Source organism: Canis aureus, chromosome 19 (assembly GCF_053574225.1).
Source record: "Canis aureus isolate CA01 chromosome 19, VMU_Caureus_v.1.0, whole genome shotgun sequence".
Lineage (NCBI taxonomy): Eukaryota > Metazoa > Chordata > Mammalia > Carnivora > Canidae > Canis > Canis aureus.
The window spans coordinates 44709107-44728165 of NC_135629.1; the positions used below are offsets into that span (position 1 = coordinate 44709107).

Here is a 19059-nt window from a genome sequence, read left to right on the forward strand (position 1 = left end):
GTAAGACTGATTGTGAAAATAAGAAAATGGTCTAGAAAATAGACTGGGGATTGAACTAAAATGATAGCAATGGAGATGGCTCCTAGATTTAGGAGATGGAAGCAGGATACAGTAGTTGCTTGGATGTGATGACTGACCAAGAGCAATTCCATGATTTGGGACTGGAGTGACTGGGCATGTGACTGGCCAGCAACTGGACCAACAACTGGGAGGAAACTAGGAGCAAATACTTGCAAGTGTGAGAACATGTGATGAGAAAGGCAAGATGACAAGTTCCTTTCCTTCCTGTTTTCTCAGGAAGTTAAAATGGTATCAGACTCTCAGCCTGAGGATTAAAAATTTTTTTGATTTTTGGAAATTCTAACAAGAACTTGAAGATACCTTTCATCCTTAGATTTCCGATTTCTTCCTTAAGAAAACTCTCCCCCACCCCCCAAAAAGAGAACTCTCCCAATTCTAATCTCAAGACTTTATAGACAGTAGTGTATAAATATCTTCATATCAGGAAGTTGCTAAAGTTTCTGGTGGGCAAAATTTGATTAAAATATATTAATTCAACAAATATTTATTGAACATTTACTATGTGCCAGCAATAAATTCTGTAGTGTTATTTTCATTTAGGAAGTACAAATACATCAATATTTTCTTTGAGTAATATTTTTCATGACCATAAAGTTTTAACAGGGTTATTTTTGTCCATAAGGAATTAATTTACTCAATTATGAGTTGCCCCGTGGCAGGTTTTGAGAATATAATCTTCGTAGCTGGAGAGGAAGAGAGTGCCACACTCCCATTAATGGTGATTAATATCTCAAACCACTGCTTACAGGATAGCTGCTCTGGAAAAAAAGAAAAAAAAAAAAAAAACTAATGCTGAGTTTTAAGTAACCAACCATTCCAGAATCAACTGACTTTGTTTTTAACAGTCATTATTTTAAAGACTATATAAGCTTCAGGGCATTGAAATTATTACAAATAGTCAAAAGCAATCCTCACATAATCTCTCAGTTACAGTAAAAAACATGAAAAAGAGTAAGGAGATAAATAGGGGGGAAATGCCCTTTCTCTTAAAAAGAATATCATAGTGGCAAACTGTACTATTCAGGGATTTTAAAAAGAGGTAGTCCTATCTAATACACTTTGCAAATTTATCCCATGAGTGTTTCCCTAGATACTCCTAACCTGCAGGGAAGGGTAAATATCCAAGAATAAGATAGTCCAATAAAAATAGAAACATCTGAAATGTAATAAATCTGCTTATAGTCACCAATGGCATAATTACATGAAATCCAGCTCTCCCTGCTAAAACGACCAATACTCTCTTAAGGACTGGTCCAGCAGCCCCAAGTCCAGCCAACCTAAAAGACCATCTTCTTTTTTCACTAATGGTTTCTCCTCCCTAAACGTCAATTAACATTTTTTGAACATAGTTAACCCTGGTGGGTCTCTTTCCCCTGGACCCTGCAAACCAGTGGTCCACCCAAACTTGTAAGAGACAGGTGTACACCTTAGTCCAGGGCTGGGATATGAAAGTGAACTGAAAGGTCAAACACAAGCTTCCTGTGCTGGCCTCAGCACCAGCAGCCTAGAGCACATCATTTCCCTCCTGGATGTCAGTGTTCCCCTGGGCAAAGGTTGGACCTTCCTCTTTGTGCCTCTCTAAGCAGATCCGACTCCACAAACTAGCATCATTCAAGAGAAGTTCTTCTTGACCTTCTCCTTCCTTTTTAGCCACAAATTGCCCTCCAGCTTGAAAGGATCAGGAAAGATCTCCCTTACCCTGATAAAAGCCTTCTTCGCAAACATATCTGTAAATGTATCAGCCCAGTTCTTGCCACATATCCCCTTATCTGTTGTATGAATGAATAAGGATTCTTTATTTTCCCTTACTTCCATCTCCCCTTCATGAGAACACTTCTACAGATGACATGTTCAGAGCAGCCTCAGATGTCTGAAGGCTGCTTAGCTCTACCTCAGAACCGCTGCAACTTTCACATTGAATGTTAGGAAATACCCCAGCCGACTGCCACAGAACAGGGGTCACAAGTTGGGAAGGTGGGGCAGGAGTATAGTAAAGGCAACACTAGTGTTAACAAATGGTACCTTAAGATATGAGAGTCACAAGAGAAAGGAGTGGCAGGTGGCAAGGATTTATCCATAAGGCAGGAATTTCCTTTCCACCTTGTATTCCCAGATGCCCAGCTGGAGTAGGCTCTGCATTTTCCAAGCTCCTAACTCCACAACTGGAAATATTTTTCTGAGTGTAATGGTCGATGTTCCTTCATCCTTCCCTCCAAGAACTCTCCTTGCCCCACTGCTCCCAGCCAGATTCCTGGTCACTCTTTCTAGAGAAGCTGTCATAACCTGAACACCAGGGTTATTCACCATTGTGAAGTTTCTGATGTCTGAAAAGGACTGAACTATGTCTGAAGAATTTTCCACATTCAATGCATTCATAAGGTTTCTCACCAGTGTGAATTCTGTAATGTTCACTAAGGTGTGCATACTTGCGAAAAGTTTTCTCACATTCACTACATTTATAAAGCTTCTCACCAGTGTGGGTTCTATGATGTTCAGTAAGAGATGAGCTATGAGCAAAGGCTTTCCCACATTCTTTACATTTATAGGGCTTCTCTCCAGTATGAATTCTCATATGCTGAGTGAGGCAAGTATTCTGATTAAAGCCCTTCCCACATTCACTGCATTTATAGGGTTTTTCTCCAGTGTGACTTCTCTGATGCCGAATGAGGCAAATGCTCTGAATGAAGGCTTTACCACATTCATTGCATTTGTAGGGTCTCTCCCCTGTATGAATTCTCTGATGCTTAGTGAGTGGGGTGCTCTGAGTAAAAGCTTTGCCACATTCCTTACATTTATAGGGTTTTTCTCCAGTGTGAATTCGTTGGTGTTTAATAAGGGATGGGCTCTGACAAAAGGCTTTGCCACATTCCTTACATTTATAGGGTTTCTCTCCAGTATGAATTCTCTGATGCTGAGAAAGGTTTGCCTTTGTTTGGAAAGTTTTCCCACACTGATCACATTTATGAGGCTTTTCCCCAGTGTGAATTTTCTGATGTTGTGTAAGATTTGAGTGTTTGCGAAAAGAAGAGCCACATTCATTGCATAAATAAGGTTTCTCACCAGTGTGAATCCTCTGATGATGAATGAGGTGTGTGTTCTGATTGAATGCCTTCCCACATCTATTACATTTATAAGGTTTCTCTCCAGTGTGAATTCTCTGATGTTCAGTGAGATGTGAATGATTGCGGAAGGAATTCCCACATTCATTACATTTATAAGGTTTCTCTCCAGTATGGATCCTCTGATGCTGAGTAAGAAATGATCGACATCGAAAGGTTTTCCCACATTGCTCACATCCATATGGTTTTACTCCAGTGTGAATTCTTTGATGCTGAACAAGGAAGGAACTACGACTAAAGGCTTTCCCACATTCCTCACATGCATAGGGTCTCTCTCCAGTATGAGTCCTCTGGTGTTGGATAAGAGATGAGCTCTGAGTAAAAGTTTTTCCACATTCGTTACATTCCCAAGACTTTTTCTGTGTAGAGAGAGTTGGACATTTACTTTGGTCTGAAATCTCATTAGTTATGCTACTTGTCTCCCACTGATGTAGGCTCTCTTCTGTAGAAACCCTGAGATGTGTAACAAAGCTAGAGGTCAAAAGCAAGCTTCTCTCAAAATTATATTCTTGGCTAATTGTTTCAGGAGATGCTTCCTTGTGGATAAAAGTTATTTCCCCAAAACCTCCTTCTTGAAAAAGGCATGGTCCAGGAACCTCTCCAGAAGAGTTTTCCTTCATGCTCCCACATGCATATTTTTCTTCAAATATAGAATCCTGGTATGCATCCTCTTGTAATCTCTTTGCTCCTATCCTTGGTGAATCAATTTCAAAGGCATCCTGCTCTGGAACAGACTTGTTCATCAAATCTGAAAGAAAACATCAGAGTGAGTATCTCTTGTGCAGGACAGAGTGGAAGCCTCTGAGGTTATAGGGGCCTAATTCTGACATGTCTCAGTAATAGCATATGAATAAGGGCCAATAAAATCACGTGGAGCAAAGTCATTCAATTACAAGTCATGGAAAAGACCTATAGGAGGGTAAGGGGATCACCATTCATAAGGAATCCCATTTAATGGGCACCTACAGAAACTTATTAGGAAGCCAGGGACCAGAGATGGTAGAAATAAAAGGACAATGACAAACAATAGCAAGCTGAGATTAGGTCAAGAGAGGAAACATAGATGGTTTCTACTCAGAATGGACAGTGGGAGAATGTAAAAGCAAATGCTAGAAATGAGACAAAATGAGGACTGGGAAAAAGTTAGCCCCAAGAGATGCTCACCACCATCTGTCCCCAACATCCCTAAAAGAAAGGGTAATTTTATTTCTTGAGCTTTAATCAGTTTCTCTTCCTGCTGTTTCTCCTACTGGTTTTTCCTTGCTACTCACCTGGACAAACCTCTCTTCCAAGCTCTCTCTCTTCAGCTCCTTGCATATTCAACATCCACAAATCTTCTCTTTGTTTTGATTGAAAAACACTTCAGAGTTGGAAAACTGGGAGCCCTGCTCATAGGGGGAAAAAAAAGGTGGGGAAGGGGATATCACTGTCCCAGGAAACAGGAAAATGACAAAGAACTGTTGCCCAGGGATACTGTCTAATAATTCACACAAAATCTATTTAGATAGCAATGTGACCGCATCAGCAAAAATCATGGTTGGCTTCCAGCCTTGTAGTTTCACAAATTCCATTTGTCAGCTGTGTAAAAAGTGACAGCCAGACTGATACATTAGCAAACCCTCAAGCACTTGGTGGATAAATCAGAATGTTATTTATAATAATAAAGATATCTATGAAGTAGACAGAAGTATTCATGCCTTTATATAACAATCTATGTGAAGGCCAATTAATAGAATCAAAAGTAGCATAGGAAGGGATACGAAGGGATGCCAGGGTGGCTCAGTTGGTTAAGCATCTTGGTTTCAGTTCAGGTCATGATCTCGGGGTCCTGGGATTGAGCCCCACGTTGGGCTCCATGCTCAGTGCAGAACCTGCTTGTCCCTGTCCCTCTGCTGCTCCTCCCCTGCTCACGCAGGTGCACTCTCTCTCAAATACATGAAATCTTAAAAAAAAAAAAAAAAAAAAAAAAAAAGTTGCATAGGGAAATGACCTTATAGCAAGGCTAATACATTAAATCTGATACACCCATCTCCACTATATGCCAAGGAGCTGGACAGGAGTTAGGAAGCTCTATTTGTACAACTTAGAGATACACTGCTTGCCCTTTCTTCTAGATGTCAGATCAACTGAACAGTTTTCTTCAGGTACAGCTCAATATTAAGATTATAGGCTGCAGTTTAAAAAAGAAAAAAAGGGGGGGGCACCTGCATGGCTCGGTTGGTTAAGCATCCAATTGTTGATCTCAGCTCAGGTTTGATCTCAGGTCATGAGTTCAAGCCCCCCCCACCCCCCCATTTTGGGGTCCATACTGGGTGTGGAGCTTACTTTTAAAAAAGCAACAATAAAAAACAAATTGCAAAATAATTTTTTACTTACAAGAAAGTTCCAAAAAATAGTACAAAGAGTTTCTGGTGCTTGATATGTTAAATTGCAACTGTTCATCCAAAAATGTCTCCCCATATAAGCCTAAAGTGGGAGGTAGAATCAGCAGCATTATTTCAAGGAAAAAAGAAGACAGACAGATGATTTTACCTATAATCAAGAGCTAAGAAGGCATGTTAAGAATGGTCTGAGTCTGCTGAAATACATAATAATGCTGGTACTATGGACTTCTCATCAACATCTGCACTTCTGTGATGAATTTTAAAGGTATAAGAGGATCCTATCTCCGGTGGGGTGGGTGCACCTGGGAGGCTCAGTCAGTTAAGCATCTGACTCTTGATTTCAGCTCAGGTCATGATCTCAGGGTTGTGAGATCGAGCCCTACAGCAAGTCCAGTGTGGAGCCTGCTTGAGGATCCTATCTGAGATTTCCTGATCCTCTTCTATAAGAGGGGCACAGAAAGAAGCTACCACACAATCCTACAGAGAACCATGAAGTAGAGTGGGGTTACAGTGTAATTGGAGTTAGACAATAGATAAACAGTCAAACATGCCCCCACCTGACTAGAACTTAGATTACAGCTGGACAGAGACATTAAAGTGTAGTTACAATTACAGGAATTACAAAAGTGGAAATATGGGATGTAGTAATGTAGAGCAGAGGGGACCTAATGTAGTTTGAGAAAGAAAGCCTCCCTGAAAAAGAGATAAATAGAAATGAAACAGCTGAAGAAAGAAAATACCAGAGATATGAAACAGAATATACAAAAGGAATCAAGCTCAGTGAAGGAGATCTAGTAAGACATGAAGCTCGAGGCAAGCAAAAGCCAGATCAAATACAACCCTGAGGACCATTTTAAGGAATTTACCTTAAAGTGAGTAGAAAGCCACAAAAGAAATATGAAAATGAAAAAAAAAAAAAAGAAATATGAAAATGTTTTTTGGGGAAAAAGTGACATGAGTATATCTATCTGCTGTTAAAAAAAAAAACACACAACAAAACAAAAACAAAAACAAAAACAAAAAAACACGGGGTCCCTGGGTGGCTCAGCAGTTGGGCACCTGCCTTCGGCCCAGGGCATGATCCTGGAGTCCTGGGATCGAGTCCCACATCGGGCTTCCGGCATGGAGCCTGCTTCTCCCTCTGCCTGTGTCTCTGCTTCTTTCTCTCTCTCTGTGTCTCTCATGAATAAAATAATTTTTTTTTTTTTTTTTTAAAAAGGAACACATTCCTCTGCCCAATAGCAAAGAAGGAAACTGTGTTTGAATGGTGGAAGGTGTAGAGGTAAGGTGAAGACTGGAAGACCCTTTGGGAGGTTGTTCAGCAGCCTTCTAGGGAGACTGGATCAACTAAGAGACTGGATGAATATGGTGTGAGGGAGAGGGAGAAGTCAAGATTATTTTCTGGTTTGGAGCTTGAGTGATGACAGCGACCTTTAGAGAATGGGAACACTGCTTTGGGGATAAAGAAGATACATTCAGTTTTTAAATATCCAAATAGGGATCCCTGGGTGGCGCAGCGGTTTGGCGGCTGCCTTTGGCCCCGGGGCGTGATCCTGGAGACCCGGGATCGAATCCCATATCGGGCTCCCGGTGCATGGAGCCTGCTTCTCCCTCTGCCTGTGTCTCTGCCTCTCTGTCTCTCTCTGTGTGACTATCATGAATAAATAAATAAAATATTAAAAAAAAAAAGAACACAAAAATGCGAAAAATAAATAAATAAATAAATAAATAAATAAATAAATAAATAAATAAATATCCAAATAGAGGGATGCCTGGGTGGCTCAGCGGTTGAGTGTCTGCCTTCAGCCCCGGACATGATCCTGGAGTCCCAAGATGGAGTCCCACATCCAGCTCCCTGCATGGAGCTGGCATCTCTCTCTGCCTGTGTCTCTGCCTCTTTCTGTCTCTCATGAATAAATAAATAAAAATCTAAATAAATAAATAAATACATAAATATCCAAATAGAAAGTAGGCATACATATCTGGAATAGAGGAGAGAAGTGTCATAATAAGAGTAATTAACATCCTGGGACTAACAGATAAAAACACCAAAGGAGTGTAGCTAGGAAAACCTCAACAATGACTTTACATTTTTAAAAGGAAGTTTAGGGGTACCTGGGTGACTTAGTTGAGCATATGGCTCTTGGTTTTATCTGTCATGATCTCATGGGTCATGAGATCGAGCCCCATACTGGGCTCTGTGCTTAGCAGGGAGCCTGCTTGAAGATTCTCTTCCTTGGCTCGGCTCCTCCCATAACACCCCCCCACCCCCCGGTCAAATAAATAAATAAATAAATAAATAAATAAATAAATAAATAAATCTTCTTAAAGATGATGTTTAACACTGGCTTTTGATTTTTTCATTTATTTTTTAAAGATTTTATTTTATTTATTTATTTTAAGATTTCATTTATCCACTCATGACACACACACACACACACACACACACACACACACAGAAAGGCAGAGACACAGGCAGAGGGAGAAGCAGGCTCCATGCAGGTAGCCGGACGTGGGACTTGATCCCAGGACTCCAGGATCACGCCCTGGGTCGAAGGCAGGCACTAAACCACTGAGCCACCCAGGAATCCCCTGGCTTTTGATTTTAGAGATTCCTAATGCCCTGAAAGAAAGAAATAAAATATTTTTGTTTGCTTGTTTAAAGATTTTATTTAAAAAAAAGATTTTATTTATTAAAAAAAAAGATTTTATTTATTTATTAATGAGAAACAGAAAGAGAGAGAGGCAGAGACACAGGCAGAGGAAGAAGCAGGCTCCATGCAGGAAGCCCAACTCCGGATTCAATCCTGGGTCTCCAGGATCACACCTTGAGCTGAAGGGAGCACTAAACCGCTGAGCCACCGAGGCTGCCCTAAAAGATTTTAATATACGATAAAATTGGCATCTCTAGTCATAAAAAATTACTTATAAATTATGTTGAAACTGTTGCTTAATTACCTGGAAAAAACACTTAGTGAGATTCCTACCTATACCATATACCAAAATAAATCTAAGCTGGTTAAAGGGTTAAATATAAAAAAAAAAAAACCCACAAAATAAAATATTAAGAAATAATTGACTTTAGGGTTAGGGTAGACTTTTCTAAGCATTATGCAAAAAAAAAAAAAAAACAAAACAAAAAAAAACACACATCCTTTTTTTGTCCAAAAAGGACAAAGCTGGATAAATCTGGTCATAGAAAAGCAACAATCTCTATTCTATATCCAAAATACAAATAAAATAAAATGATAATCAATCTAAAAAAAGTATTTCTGATTTACACATCAAAGAGTAAGTAGATGGACCTAATGAATAAAAGACTTATTAATAATTAAGGAAAAAAGATGAACTCATAAAAAATGAGAAGTATACGGGATCCCTGGGTGGTGCAGCAGTTTGGCGCCTGCCTTTGGCCCAGGGCGCGATCCTCGAGACCCAGGATCAAATCCCACATCAGGCTCCTGGAGCATGGAGCCTGCTTCTCCCTCTGCCTGTGTCTCTGCCTCTCTCTCTCTCTGTATGACTATCATAAGTAAATAAAATTAAAAAAAATTTTTTAAAAAAAAGAGAAGTATACAACATATAGAGCAAGAATTACAAAAGGCCAATAACCATATCAAAACAAAGTTCCATCTTGGTAGTAATAAAAAAATGGAAACGAAACAATAAAGAATCTATTTTTATATTAAATTGGAAATTTTCTTTAAAGTGCCACAAATCAAGACTGGCAAAGGTATGGGGGAAAAGAGCTTCTCATACACCAGCAGTGGGAATATAAGATGGTACCATCCTTCTAGAAATAATTTGGCAATATATATCAATCAGGTCTTAAAGTTGTAGGATGAATAGCAGTTGGAATACTGGGATCATCCTTTTTTTGAGTATAGGAAATCAGAAAATTATACTAAGTATATACAACACCTACAATGTGTCTCAAAAGACTCTCAAAGTTATTAGTATGTCTATAAAATACCTATATTCTTTGACCTATAATTCTACTATTAGAACATTCTCAGGGATCCCTGGGTGGCTCAGCGGTTTAGCGCCTACCTTCAGCCCAGGGCGTGCGGGATCCTGGTGTCCCGGGATCGAGTCCCACTTCGGGCTCCCTACAGGGAGCCTGTTTCTCTCTCTGCCTGTGTCTCTGCCTCTCTCTGTGTGTCTCTCATGGAGAAATAATATCTTAAAAAAAAAAAAAGAACTTTCTCATAAATAAGTAACTTCCCAGGGCACCTGGGTGGCTCAGATGGTTAAGCATCCAACTTTTGATCTCAGCTCAGGTCTTGAATTCAGGGTTATGAGTTCAAGCCCCAAGTTGGGCTCCGTGCTGGGTATGGAGCCTATTTTTTTTTTTAATTTTTTAAAATTTATTTATGATACTCACACAGAGAGAGAGAGAGAGGCAGAGACACAGGCAGAGGGAGAAGCAGGCTCCATGCACCGGGAGCCCGACGTGGGATTCGATCCCGGGTCTCCAGGTTCGCGCCCTGGGCCAAAGGCAGGCGCCAAACCGCTGCACCACCCAGGGATCCCTTGGAGCCTATTTTTTAAAAAAGTCCGGGGGGGGGTGGGGCCTGCCCGGGTAGCTCAGCGGTTTAGAACCGCCTTCAGCCCAGGGCCTGATCCTGGAGATCTGGGATGGAGTCCCATGTCGGGCTCCCTGCATGGAGCCTGCTTCTCCCTCTGCCTATGTCTCTGCCTCTCTCTCTCTCTCTCTCTCTCAGCCTGCTTCTCCCTCTGCCTATGTCTCTGCCTCTCTCTCTCTCTGTCTGTCTCTCATGAATAAATAAAATCTTAAAAAAAAAAAAAAAAAAGGGACACCTGGGTGGCTTAGTGGCTGAGTGTCTGCCTTCAGCTCAGGGTGTGATCCCAGGGTTCCAAAATTGAGTCCCACATCAGGCTCCCTGCATGGAGCCGGATTCTCCCTCTGCCTAATTCTCTGCCTCTCTCTCCCTGTGTGTCTCTAATGAATAAATAAAATATTTTAAAATAAAAGAAGAAAATATAGGGCAGCCCCAGTGGCTCAGTGATTTAGTGTTGCCTTCAGCCCAGGATGTGATCCTAGAGACCCAGGATCAAGTACCACATCGGACTCCCTCCATGGAGCCTGCTTCTTCCTCTGCCTGGGTCTCTGCCTCTCTCTCTCTCTCTCTCTCTCTCTGTCTCTCATGAATAAATAAAATCTTAAAAAAAATAAAATAAAAAAGAACTTCCCAAAGAAGAAAAAAGCTGAATTCTTTTGTTACCTGTAAAAAAATTAAAAATACCCTGCAATGTTGTTGGAAAACACAATCTTTCTATGAATGGACACTGCAGCTTAGCAAATTATAGTACTTCCACTTGGTGGAAATTATATAGACATTAAGATAATTAAAAATGAAAATATGAGGGGCACTTATGGCTCAGTCAGTTAAGTGTCTGCCTTCAGCCCAGGTCATGACATCAGGGTCCTGGAATTGAGCCCTACATAGGGCTCCCTGTCCAGTGAGGAGTCTGCTTCTCCCTCTCATTCTGCCCCTCCCCCTGCTCATGCCCTCTCTTTCTATAATAAAAATCCTTAAAACAAAAATATGTGATCATGTGTAAAAATACTTATGCTCTATATAAATGAAAAAATGCAGGATATTAAAATTTCAAGTACATCAGAACACTGTATATGTATGCTAAAATATGCTTTCTTTTTAAAAGACTCTAATCCCTAAGAATATGTATCAAATTGTTAACCATAAGCATCTCTAAAGGACAGGATTATGGTAAACTTTTGTGTTAAGACCTATCTTTGGGCAGCCCGGGTGGTTTAGTGCCACCTTCGGCCTGGGGTGTGGTCCTAGAGACCTGGGATCCAGTCCCCTGTCGGGCTTCCTGCATGGAGCCTGTTTTTCTGCCTCTCTGTGTGTCTCTCATGAATAAATAAATAAAATCTTAAAAAAAAAAAAAAAGACCTTTGTGTAACAAAAGGTCTTTTGTGTATCTTTGTGTAACATTTCAAAGTTTTCCTTCAGGAATAAACAGCTTCTATAATCCGAGAAAAAAAAAAAGTGAAAAAATACAATCAGGGATGGGCACAGAAATTTATGTACAAAGATCACATACTATAATTACTATAATTGTAAAACAAGCAAATAAACACTGATGGCATATTAATATGATAGATTTTGTAACTGTTAAAAATCATTTTTTCAGGGATCCCTGGGTGGCGCAGCGGTTTGGCGCCTGCCTTTGGCCCAGGGCGCGATCCTGGAGATCCGGGATCGAATCCCACATCAGGCTCCCGGCGCATGGAGCCTGCTTCTCTCTCTGCCTCTCTCTCTCGCTCTCTCTCTGTGACTATCATAAATGAATAAAAAATTTTAAAAAAAATCATTTTTTCAAAGAATATCCATTAGAAAAAAGAATATTCATTAGAAAATACAGTATGTTAAAACAGGATAATACAAAATCAAAAATAAAAAACATAAGAGACAACAACTGTTGAAAATGATGTGGAGAAAAAGGAACACTTGGGCACTGTTGGTAGGAATGCAAACTGGTATAGTCACTTAGAAAATAGTGTGGAGTTTCCTCAAAAAATTGAAAATAGAACTACCTTACCATCTGATAATCACATTACTGGGTATTTACCCCCAAAATACAAATACACTAATTCAAAGGGATACATGCACCCCTATGTTTATTGCAGCATTACAATAACCAAATTATGGAAACAGCCTGTGTCCATCAGTAAGTAGATGAATGGATAAAGTAGATGTGGTGTAAATACACAATGAAATATTATTCAGCCATAAAAAAGAATGAAATCTTGCCATTTGAAAAAACATGGATGGAGCTAGTGAGTATAATGTTAAGTGAAATAAGTCAAAGAAAGACAAATACCATATTATTTCACTCATATGTGGAATTTAATAAACAAAACAAGCAAAGAAAAAAGAGATAAATCAAGAAACAGACTCTTAACTACAGAGAACAAACTGATGGTTACTGGGAGGTTGGGAAATGGGTGAAATAGGTGATGGAGATTAAAGACTACACTTGTGGTAATCACTGGGTAATGTAGAGAATTGTTGAATCATTACACTGTGCACCTGAAACTAATATAACACTATATGTTAACTATACCAGAATTAAAATTAAAAGCTTTTTAAAAAGGTACAAATGAAAGTTACATAAATTTGATTTTGGAAAAATTATTTAATGCCTGCTTATTTTTTTTAAATATTTTTTTTATTTATTCACAAGAGACACAGAGAGAGAGAGGCAGAGACACAGGCAGAGGGAAAAGCAGGCTCCATGCAGGGAGCCTGAGGTGGGACTCAATGCCGGGACTCCAGGATCATGCCCTGGGCCAAAGGGAGGCTCTAAACTGCTGAGCCACCCAATGGATCTTCCTGCTTGATTTTGATATAAATTCTGGTTAAGATTCACCCTGCTGGTCTAGGTATCATGAAGTCAAGGGGCTTGTCTGTCTTGTTCACTACAAAATGCCCAATGCTGGGCACCTGGGTGGCTCAGCGGTTGAGTGTCTGCCTTCAGCTCAGGGCGTGATTCTGGAGCCCCAAGATCGAGTCCCACATTGGGCTCCCTGCAGGGAGCCTGCTTCTCTCTCTGCCTCTCTCTGTGTATCTCTCATGAATAAATAAAATCTTAAAAAAAAAATGCCCAATGCTATCACAATGTTTGGTTCTCAATGATTACAGAAGAAGATTATTTCTCAATGATTACTACTCTGGAAGGGGTGACACTGGGGCAAAAGACGAATCTTACAACTTCATAAAATTTTGTGTATGAGCACTGGAGAACCTTCTAGTGAATTAATCTGCAGAGAAATGCAGCACATAATTCTCAGGGATCCTGTCTTAGCTCACAAATGAAACTGATAGTCTCAACCTAAGATTCCCAAAGGCACACCTTTTAAGTCTGCTACAGTAATAGCTCACGTACATATTAACAGGTCTCAAGAACCTGGACTTCACCGACTAATTCGAACAATTTGTCGTGACAGGTAGATGTAACGGTTGTTAAATATAAGAGCTCTGTTCTGGAAGAACAGACCTTAAAAAGATTATTTTGGTGAGTTGCAAAACTAACCCTCAGCCTCGCAGCTTAAGGTAACAGAATGAGGGCAGCCCCGGTGGCGCAGCGGTTTAGTGCCGCCTGCAGCCCGGGGCGTGATCCTGGAGACCTGGAATCGAGTCCCACGTCAGGCTCCCTGCATGGAGCCTGATTCTCCCTCTGCCTGTGTCTCTCCTCTCTCTTTCTGTGTCTCTATGAATAAAGAAAATAAAAAATCTTAAAAAAAAAAAGGTAACAATGAATGTCCTTATTTGAGTCTTTCACACCTTTAATACAAGAGGTAGTTTTAGGGGAGAATTTGCTTCAAACATCCTTTTTATGAAAGAATTACACTTTTTCCTTCTCAGGATTTAGAGTTCCTTACCCTTAAAAAAAATCATGTTGGGATAACTGGGTGGCTCGGTGGTTGAGCATCTGCCTCGGGCTCAGGTCATGATCCCGGGGTCCTGGGATGGAGTACCACATCGGGCTCCCTGCAGGAAGCCTGCTTCTCCCTATGGCTATGTCTCTGCCTCTCTCTGTCTCTCATGAATAAATAAAATCTTTTTTTTTTTTTTTTTAGTAAAATCTTTTAAAAACGTCATGTTTTCAAAGAATATCCATGAGAAAATATGTTAAAACTGGAGAATACAAAATGGTAAAATAAAAATATGCATACATGTACCAGTACTAAGTAAACATTCAATAAATAAGAACTATTATTAATACACAGACATATACAAAACACAAAGGACAGAAGAAATCCACCAAAATGTCAACACACTGATCCTTAGGTCATTTAATGGGTTACTTTCATTTGTCCTTTATACTCTTCTATATATTTCACTTTCCCTACAATAAACATGTATTAAAGTTAGAGAAATAATTATGTAAAAAAATGACTGAACTGTAGTTCCTGCTCACAGGTTTCAACGATCAAAAAAAACAGAAACAAAAGGAGTTACAACCAACAAAATGCCAGATCTAGTGAATAAGGTATTGGCCTCTCATTCAGAGTAAGATTAAAGTGGATTGAAATGGAAATCAGGAAATTGTTCTGTCACAGCCCATGTGATGGGCCTACATGACAGGCTACTTACCTGAAAAAGCTGACAAATTAGATAATATCCATGGGGGCGAAAAGATAGTATCTATGAGTCCTTTCAGCTTTAACATTCTGTGAATCCTTAACCAAACGAGTTAATTCATGTAAAGCATTTATAAAGACATCTGCCACATGGCAAGTATTCCACAGGGGTCAGGCATTATTATGTTTGATACTAAAATCTATGGAGAAGAAAAGACATCTTGCTGACAACCCTCTCCTCCAACTGTGGATCATCTGAGCTGTCAGCAATTTATGTCAAACTGCAAATTTTCCTGTAATGGGTTAGAAAATAAATAATTAAGGCTTCAGGGGCAATATGGTCTCTCTCTGTCACAACTATTCAACTTTGCCTTTGTAGTGTGAAAACAACTACACACATAATATGTTTTAAAAAAAAATGAGGGACTCCTGGATGGCTCAGTGGTTGAGCGTCTGTCTTCAGCTCAGGGCGTGATCCCAGTTGGGGGATCGAGTCCCACACTGGGATCCCTATGAAGAGCCTGATTCTCCCTCTGCCTGTGTCTCTGCCTCTCTGTGTGTGTGTCTCTCATGAATAAATAAATACAATCTTTAAAAATAAATAAATAAAAATAAAAAATAAAAATAAATGAGCTTGGCTGTGTTTCAGTAAGACTTTTTTTTTCTTCTTTCTTTTTTTTTTTTTTAAACAAAAACAGGTGATAGACATTTTGCCTGGGGGCCATAGTTTACTGACCCTCTAGTCTATAAATTTCCCAGAGAGGAAGGTACAGGTTTTTCCGCCAATGCCTAGTATAGAATAATCTGATTGTCAGTGATTTTAAGAAGATAAAAGGATCTGTCAGAATCCACGTTTGGGGGCGAGATGGGTATTACAGTGAAGGGTAAAAGGAAAAAAAGGAAAGCTTTTATTTTTTAATTTTTTAAAAAAGATTTTATTTATTCATGAGAGACACAGAGAAAGAGAGGCAGAGACACAGGCAGAGGGAGAAGCAGGCTTCATGCAGGGAGCCCGATATGAGACTTGATCGGGGGACTTCAGGATTACACCGTGGGCCACCCAGGCGTCCCAGGAGAGCTTTTAATAGCTTAATCCCGTTCAAAGTAACAAGGAGCTAGCTCTCTCTCCCCTTACTTTGTAAGCTTTCTCCTCCCTGCCACCTCTTTACCTCTCAATAATTAGCTAAAGGATTATGGGCAAACCAGGTGGGATTTTTCGAGAATTTGAAACAATTCCTTCAATAAGACCACACTCAAAATGTACTCCTCCCTGAAGCCCTTCTTGGGTTTGTCAGTTGGCCACAAGTAACATACTCATCTAGGCTGTAGCAGCATTCTGGATCTCTCTCTTCTGCAGCCTTGGGTCACTAAGTAGCAATATGTCCTTCCATCGTCTCCTATTCTCTCCGTACCTCAATATCCTCATTAAAAAAACTACAAATAAGAGATGCCTGGGTGGCTCAGTGGTTGAGCGTCTGCCTTCAGCCCAGGGCATGACCCTGAGGTCCCAGGATCAAGTCCCGCATCGGGCTCCCTGCAGGGAGCCTGCTTCTCCCTCTGCCTCCTGTGTCTCTGCCTCTCTTTGTGTCTCTTATGAATAAATAAATGAAACCTTAAAAAAAAAAAAAAAACTACAGATAATGGGTTGTTCTGAAGGTTCAATCAGCACAGCTGCTTCGAACAGTCCTATTTAGCACTATGTTTTAGATCATCACAAAAACCTGTTCACATATATATCCCCCAGCACTAACTAGACTGTAAGCATGTTCCAGGTCCAAGGTCTCTCACTCTGTAGTCCCGCCCCTGGGTTCTGTGTCCAACTTGGCAAGTAACGCACAGTAAAATTTTGTTGCAAGACATGAACGTGTCCGTGCGGGCTATCACATACATGCTGTCAACTGAGCCTTGCAAAGCAAGGAAGGCAAGGACTACTAGACACAGTAGACAGTCCAACTTTAGAGATGAGAGAACAGCCTCTGTATCCTCAGGAATTGCAACTCAGAGACTCGAGACTCGCCACCTTCACGCTACTGCCGGTTCCTACTACGACGGTCCCTAAAAAAAAAAGTCTCTGAGCTGCAGGCAGGATTAATGGGGAGGGGGTGGGAGGACGGGGGAGAGATGGTATTCAGACCGAGAACTCTGAGCCCTGGGGCTTCGTTTCCGAACGTGAGCCCTAGCTGTAGATCATCCATGCATCTAGCCCTCAGTCAGTCATCGCTCATTCGCTCGTGCGAATTCGCACGGTCCTCTCAGCCGCCTGCTCCGCGCCGGACGCTGTGCCGAGGCCGCTGGGAGTTCGGGGCCGCACGAGGCCGGGGGCAGGCTGCCTCCAAAAGCCTCCCGCCCGCTGCCCCAGGCGAAGGCGCCCGGAGCCACTCCCCTCCCCTCCCCGAGGCCCCGCCCGCTCACCGTGAGGTCCAGGGGCTCCCCGCGGGGTGGCGACTACGGTCCCACAGGTGCGCGCAGGCCCAGGGCACGGGCTCACCGCCCCGCCCCCAGGCCGGAAGAGCAGTGGCGCGGCCGGTAGTGCGTCACCAGCGGCTCCGCGCGCCTCGTCTCGCGAGGCCTTCCGCTGCCTGAGTCTCGCTCGCGGGGTCCCCGAAGAAGGCGATCCGGGCCTGGTTTCCCTCTAACCCCAGCCAAGTGCATGACGTCCCATTAGAGGCCACCTTTTCCCGGAGCACGGTGACCGCTTCATCCCCCAGGAAGGCTGTAGATGGGGGGCGTTAGTGTTGGAGAGCGTGCTGGATAGGACTCGGGAGAGGCTGCCTCAGCGAGGCACCTAGTGTAGTCCACCTGCTAAAAATAGCCCCGGAGTAAAAATCTTTTTTTTATATATATATTTTATTCATTTATTCACGAGAAACGCAGAGAGAGAAAGAGAGAGGCAGAGACACAGGCAGAGGGAGACCCTGAGTAAGAATCTTGAATGATCCACTATTTACTAAGAATAATGGACAAATTCCTGTTCTAGGCCCCCACATGCTGACATCATCACCCAGCAATCTCTCTTAACTCTGCTCGCATTCACATTTTCTCCTGTATCATAAGTGAATTCCCCCATTGGCCCCCTGAAATCTCTTGACCCTCCCTGACCCCGGATCTTTTTTTTTTTTTTTTTTTTCCAGGACTTGCCCCTCTAGAATATTCTCCCTCCTTTCTACCTACTGCCCCACACCCTGGCCATTCAGGTCATACTGGTTCTTCCAAGACCCAGTGCCAATCTATCCTTGACCTTCATTAATGTTTACACTCCAGTCTCACTGGTATGAGTAATTCTGGCTTGAAATACACACACTTGTCCACTTTTGATCATTATTAGGGAGATATACACGGGTCATATTCCACCTAAGGGCAACTATGAAGGATCCAGTTCATCTCTACACAACTCTATGCAGGTACCTGCAGCTATTATTATATCATATTATCATTATCATATCCCAGTGTTAAGCTGTGTCTGGCAGAGAAGATACTCAGTAAATATGTGTCCAATCCACTAATCAAATACAAAAGTAAAGTTCAGGTTATTGGCATATTTGAGAAATTGAAAATTGTGAATGCCATAAATTAAATTCAGCAAGTCTGTGAACATCCAAAAGGAAGGACCATCTAGTTGGTATATTCCCATCTACTCACCTCAGTCTATACATCTGCTGTTTCCTTCAGTAGAATATAAGCTTTATGAAGGTAGGGACCTTCTCTCTCTTACTCACACTGTCTAACCACATCCAGAACAGTAGCTGACATGAAGTAGGCACCCATGGGACGCCTGGATGGCTCAGCGGTTGAGTGTCTGCCTTAGGCCCAGGGCATGATCCCCGAGTCCCGGGATTGAGTCCCACACCAGGCTCCCTGCATGGAGCCTGCTTCTCCCTCTGCCTCTCTCTCTCTCTCTCTCTCTCTCTCTCTCTCTCTGTGTGTGTCTCTCATGAATAAATAAATAAAATCTTTTTAAAAAAAAGTAGGCACTCAATACATACTTCATAAATGACTGACCAAACCACCAGAATCAGAATTCTTTCTTGAGCTGAGAAAGGCACTTTGAATACTGATCCTGATCTATCTAGAGTTTCATCCCTAAACATAAATAGACCCAAAAAATTATGAAATTTTTGAAGAACACCAACAACATAAGACAAAGAGTTTCATATTCAATATCACCAGATTCATAGCTGATAGGATACCTGGTTATAGTTTATGTTCCAACATGTTACATGAAGTAGTTCCTCCACGTAGATGTATATTTCTTACAGGAGAGGGAAAACTACTGGGAAAAAAACCTGGAAAATCATCTTTCTTTCCCCATATTACCCAAGGCACACACTCTAAATAGGTG

The 19059-nt window shown here is 41.3% G+C and overlaps 1 protein-coding gene across 15 annotated transcripts in view; it reads right to left on the reverse strand.

Annotated features, from left to right (window-relative positions):
• The window catches only part of LOC144290218 (zinc finger protein 502-like), a 28913-nt gene extending 11568 nt beyond the window's left edge, over nt 1–17345 (reverse strand). For 2 of the 15 annotated variants that reach the window (XM_077859221.1, XM_077859218.1), the window contains exon 1: nt 17133–17229. Coding sequence is in view for 8 of the 15 variants with exons in the window: in XM_077859210.1 (XP_077715336.1) it covers nt 2378–3948; nt 4472–4526 (1626 nt within the window). In the remaining 7 variants the exon portion in view is untranslated. Of the gene's footprint in view, nt 1–545; nt 3949–4471; nt 5143–5576; nt 5667–9634; nt 9767–17132 lie in introns of those variants that run through there. The other 13 variants (XR_013358003.1, XM_077859214.1, XM_077859210.1 and 10 more) reach the window with 13 other exon arrangements.
• Between the last annotated feature and the right edge of the window lie 1714 nt (nt 17346–19059).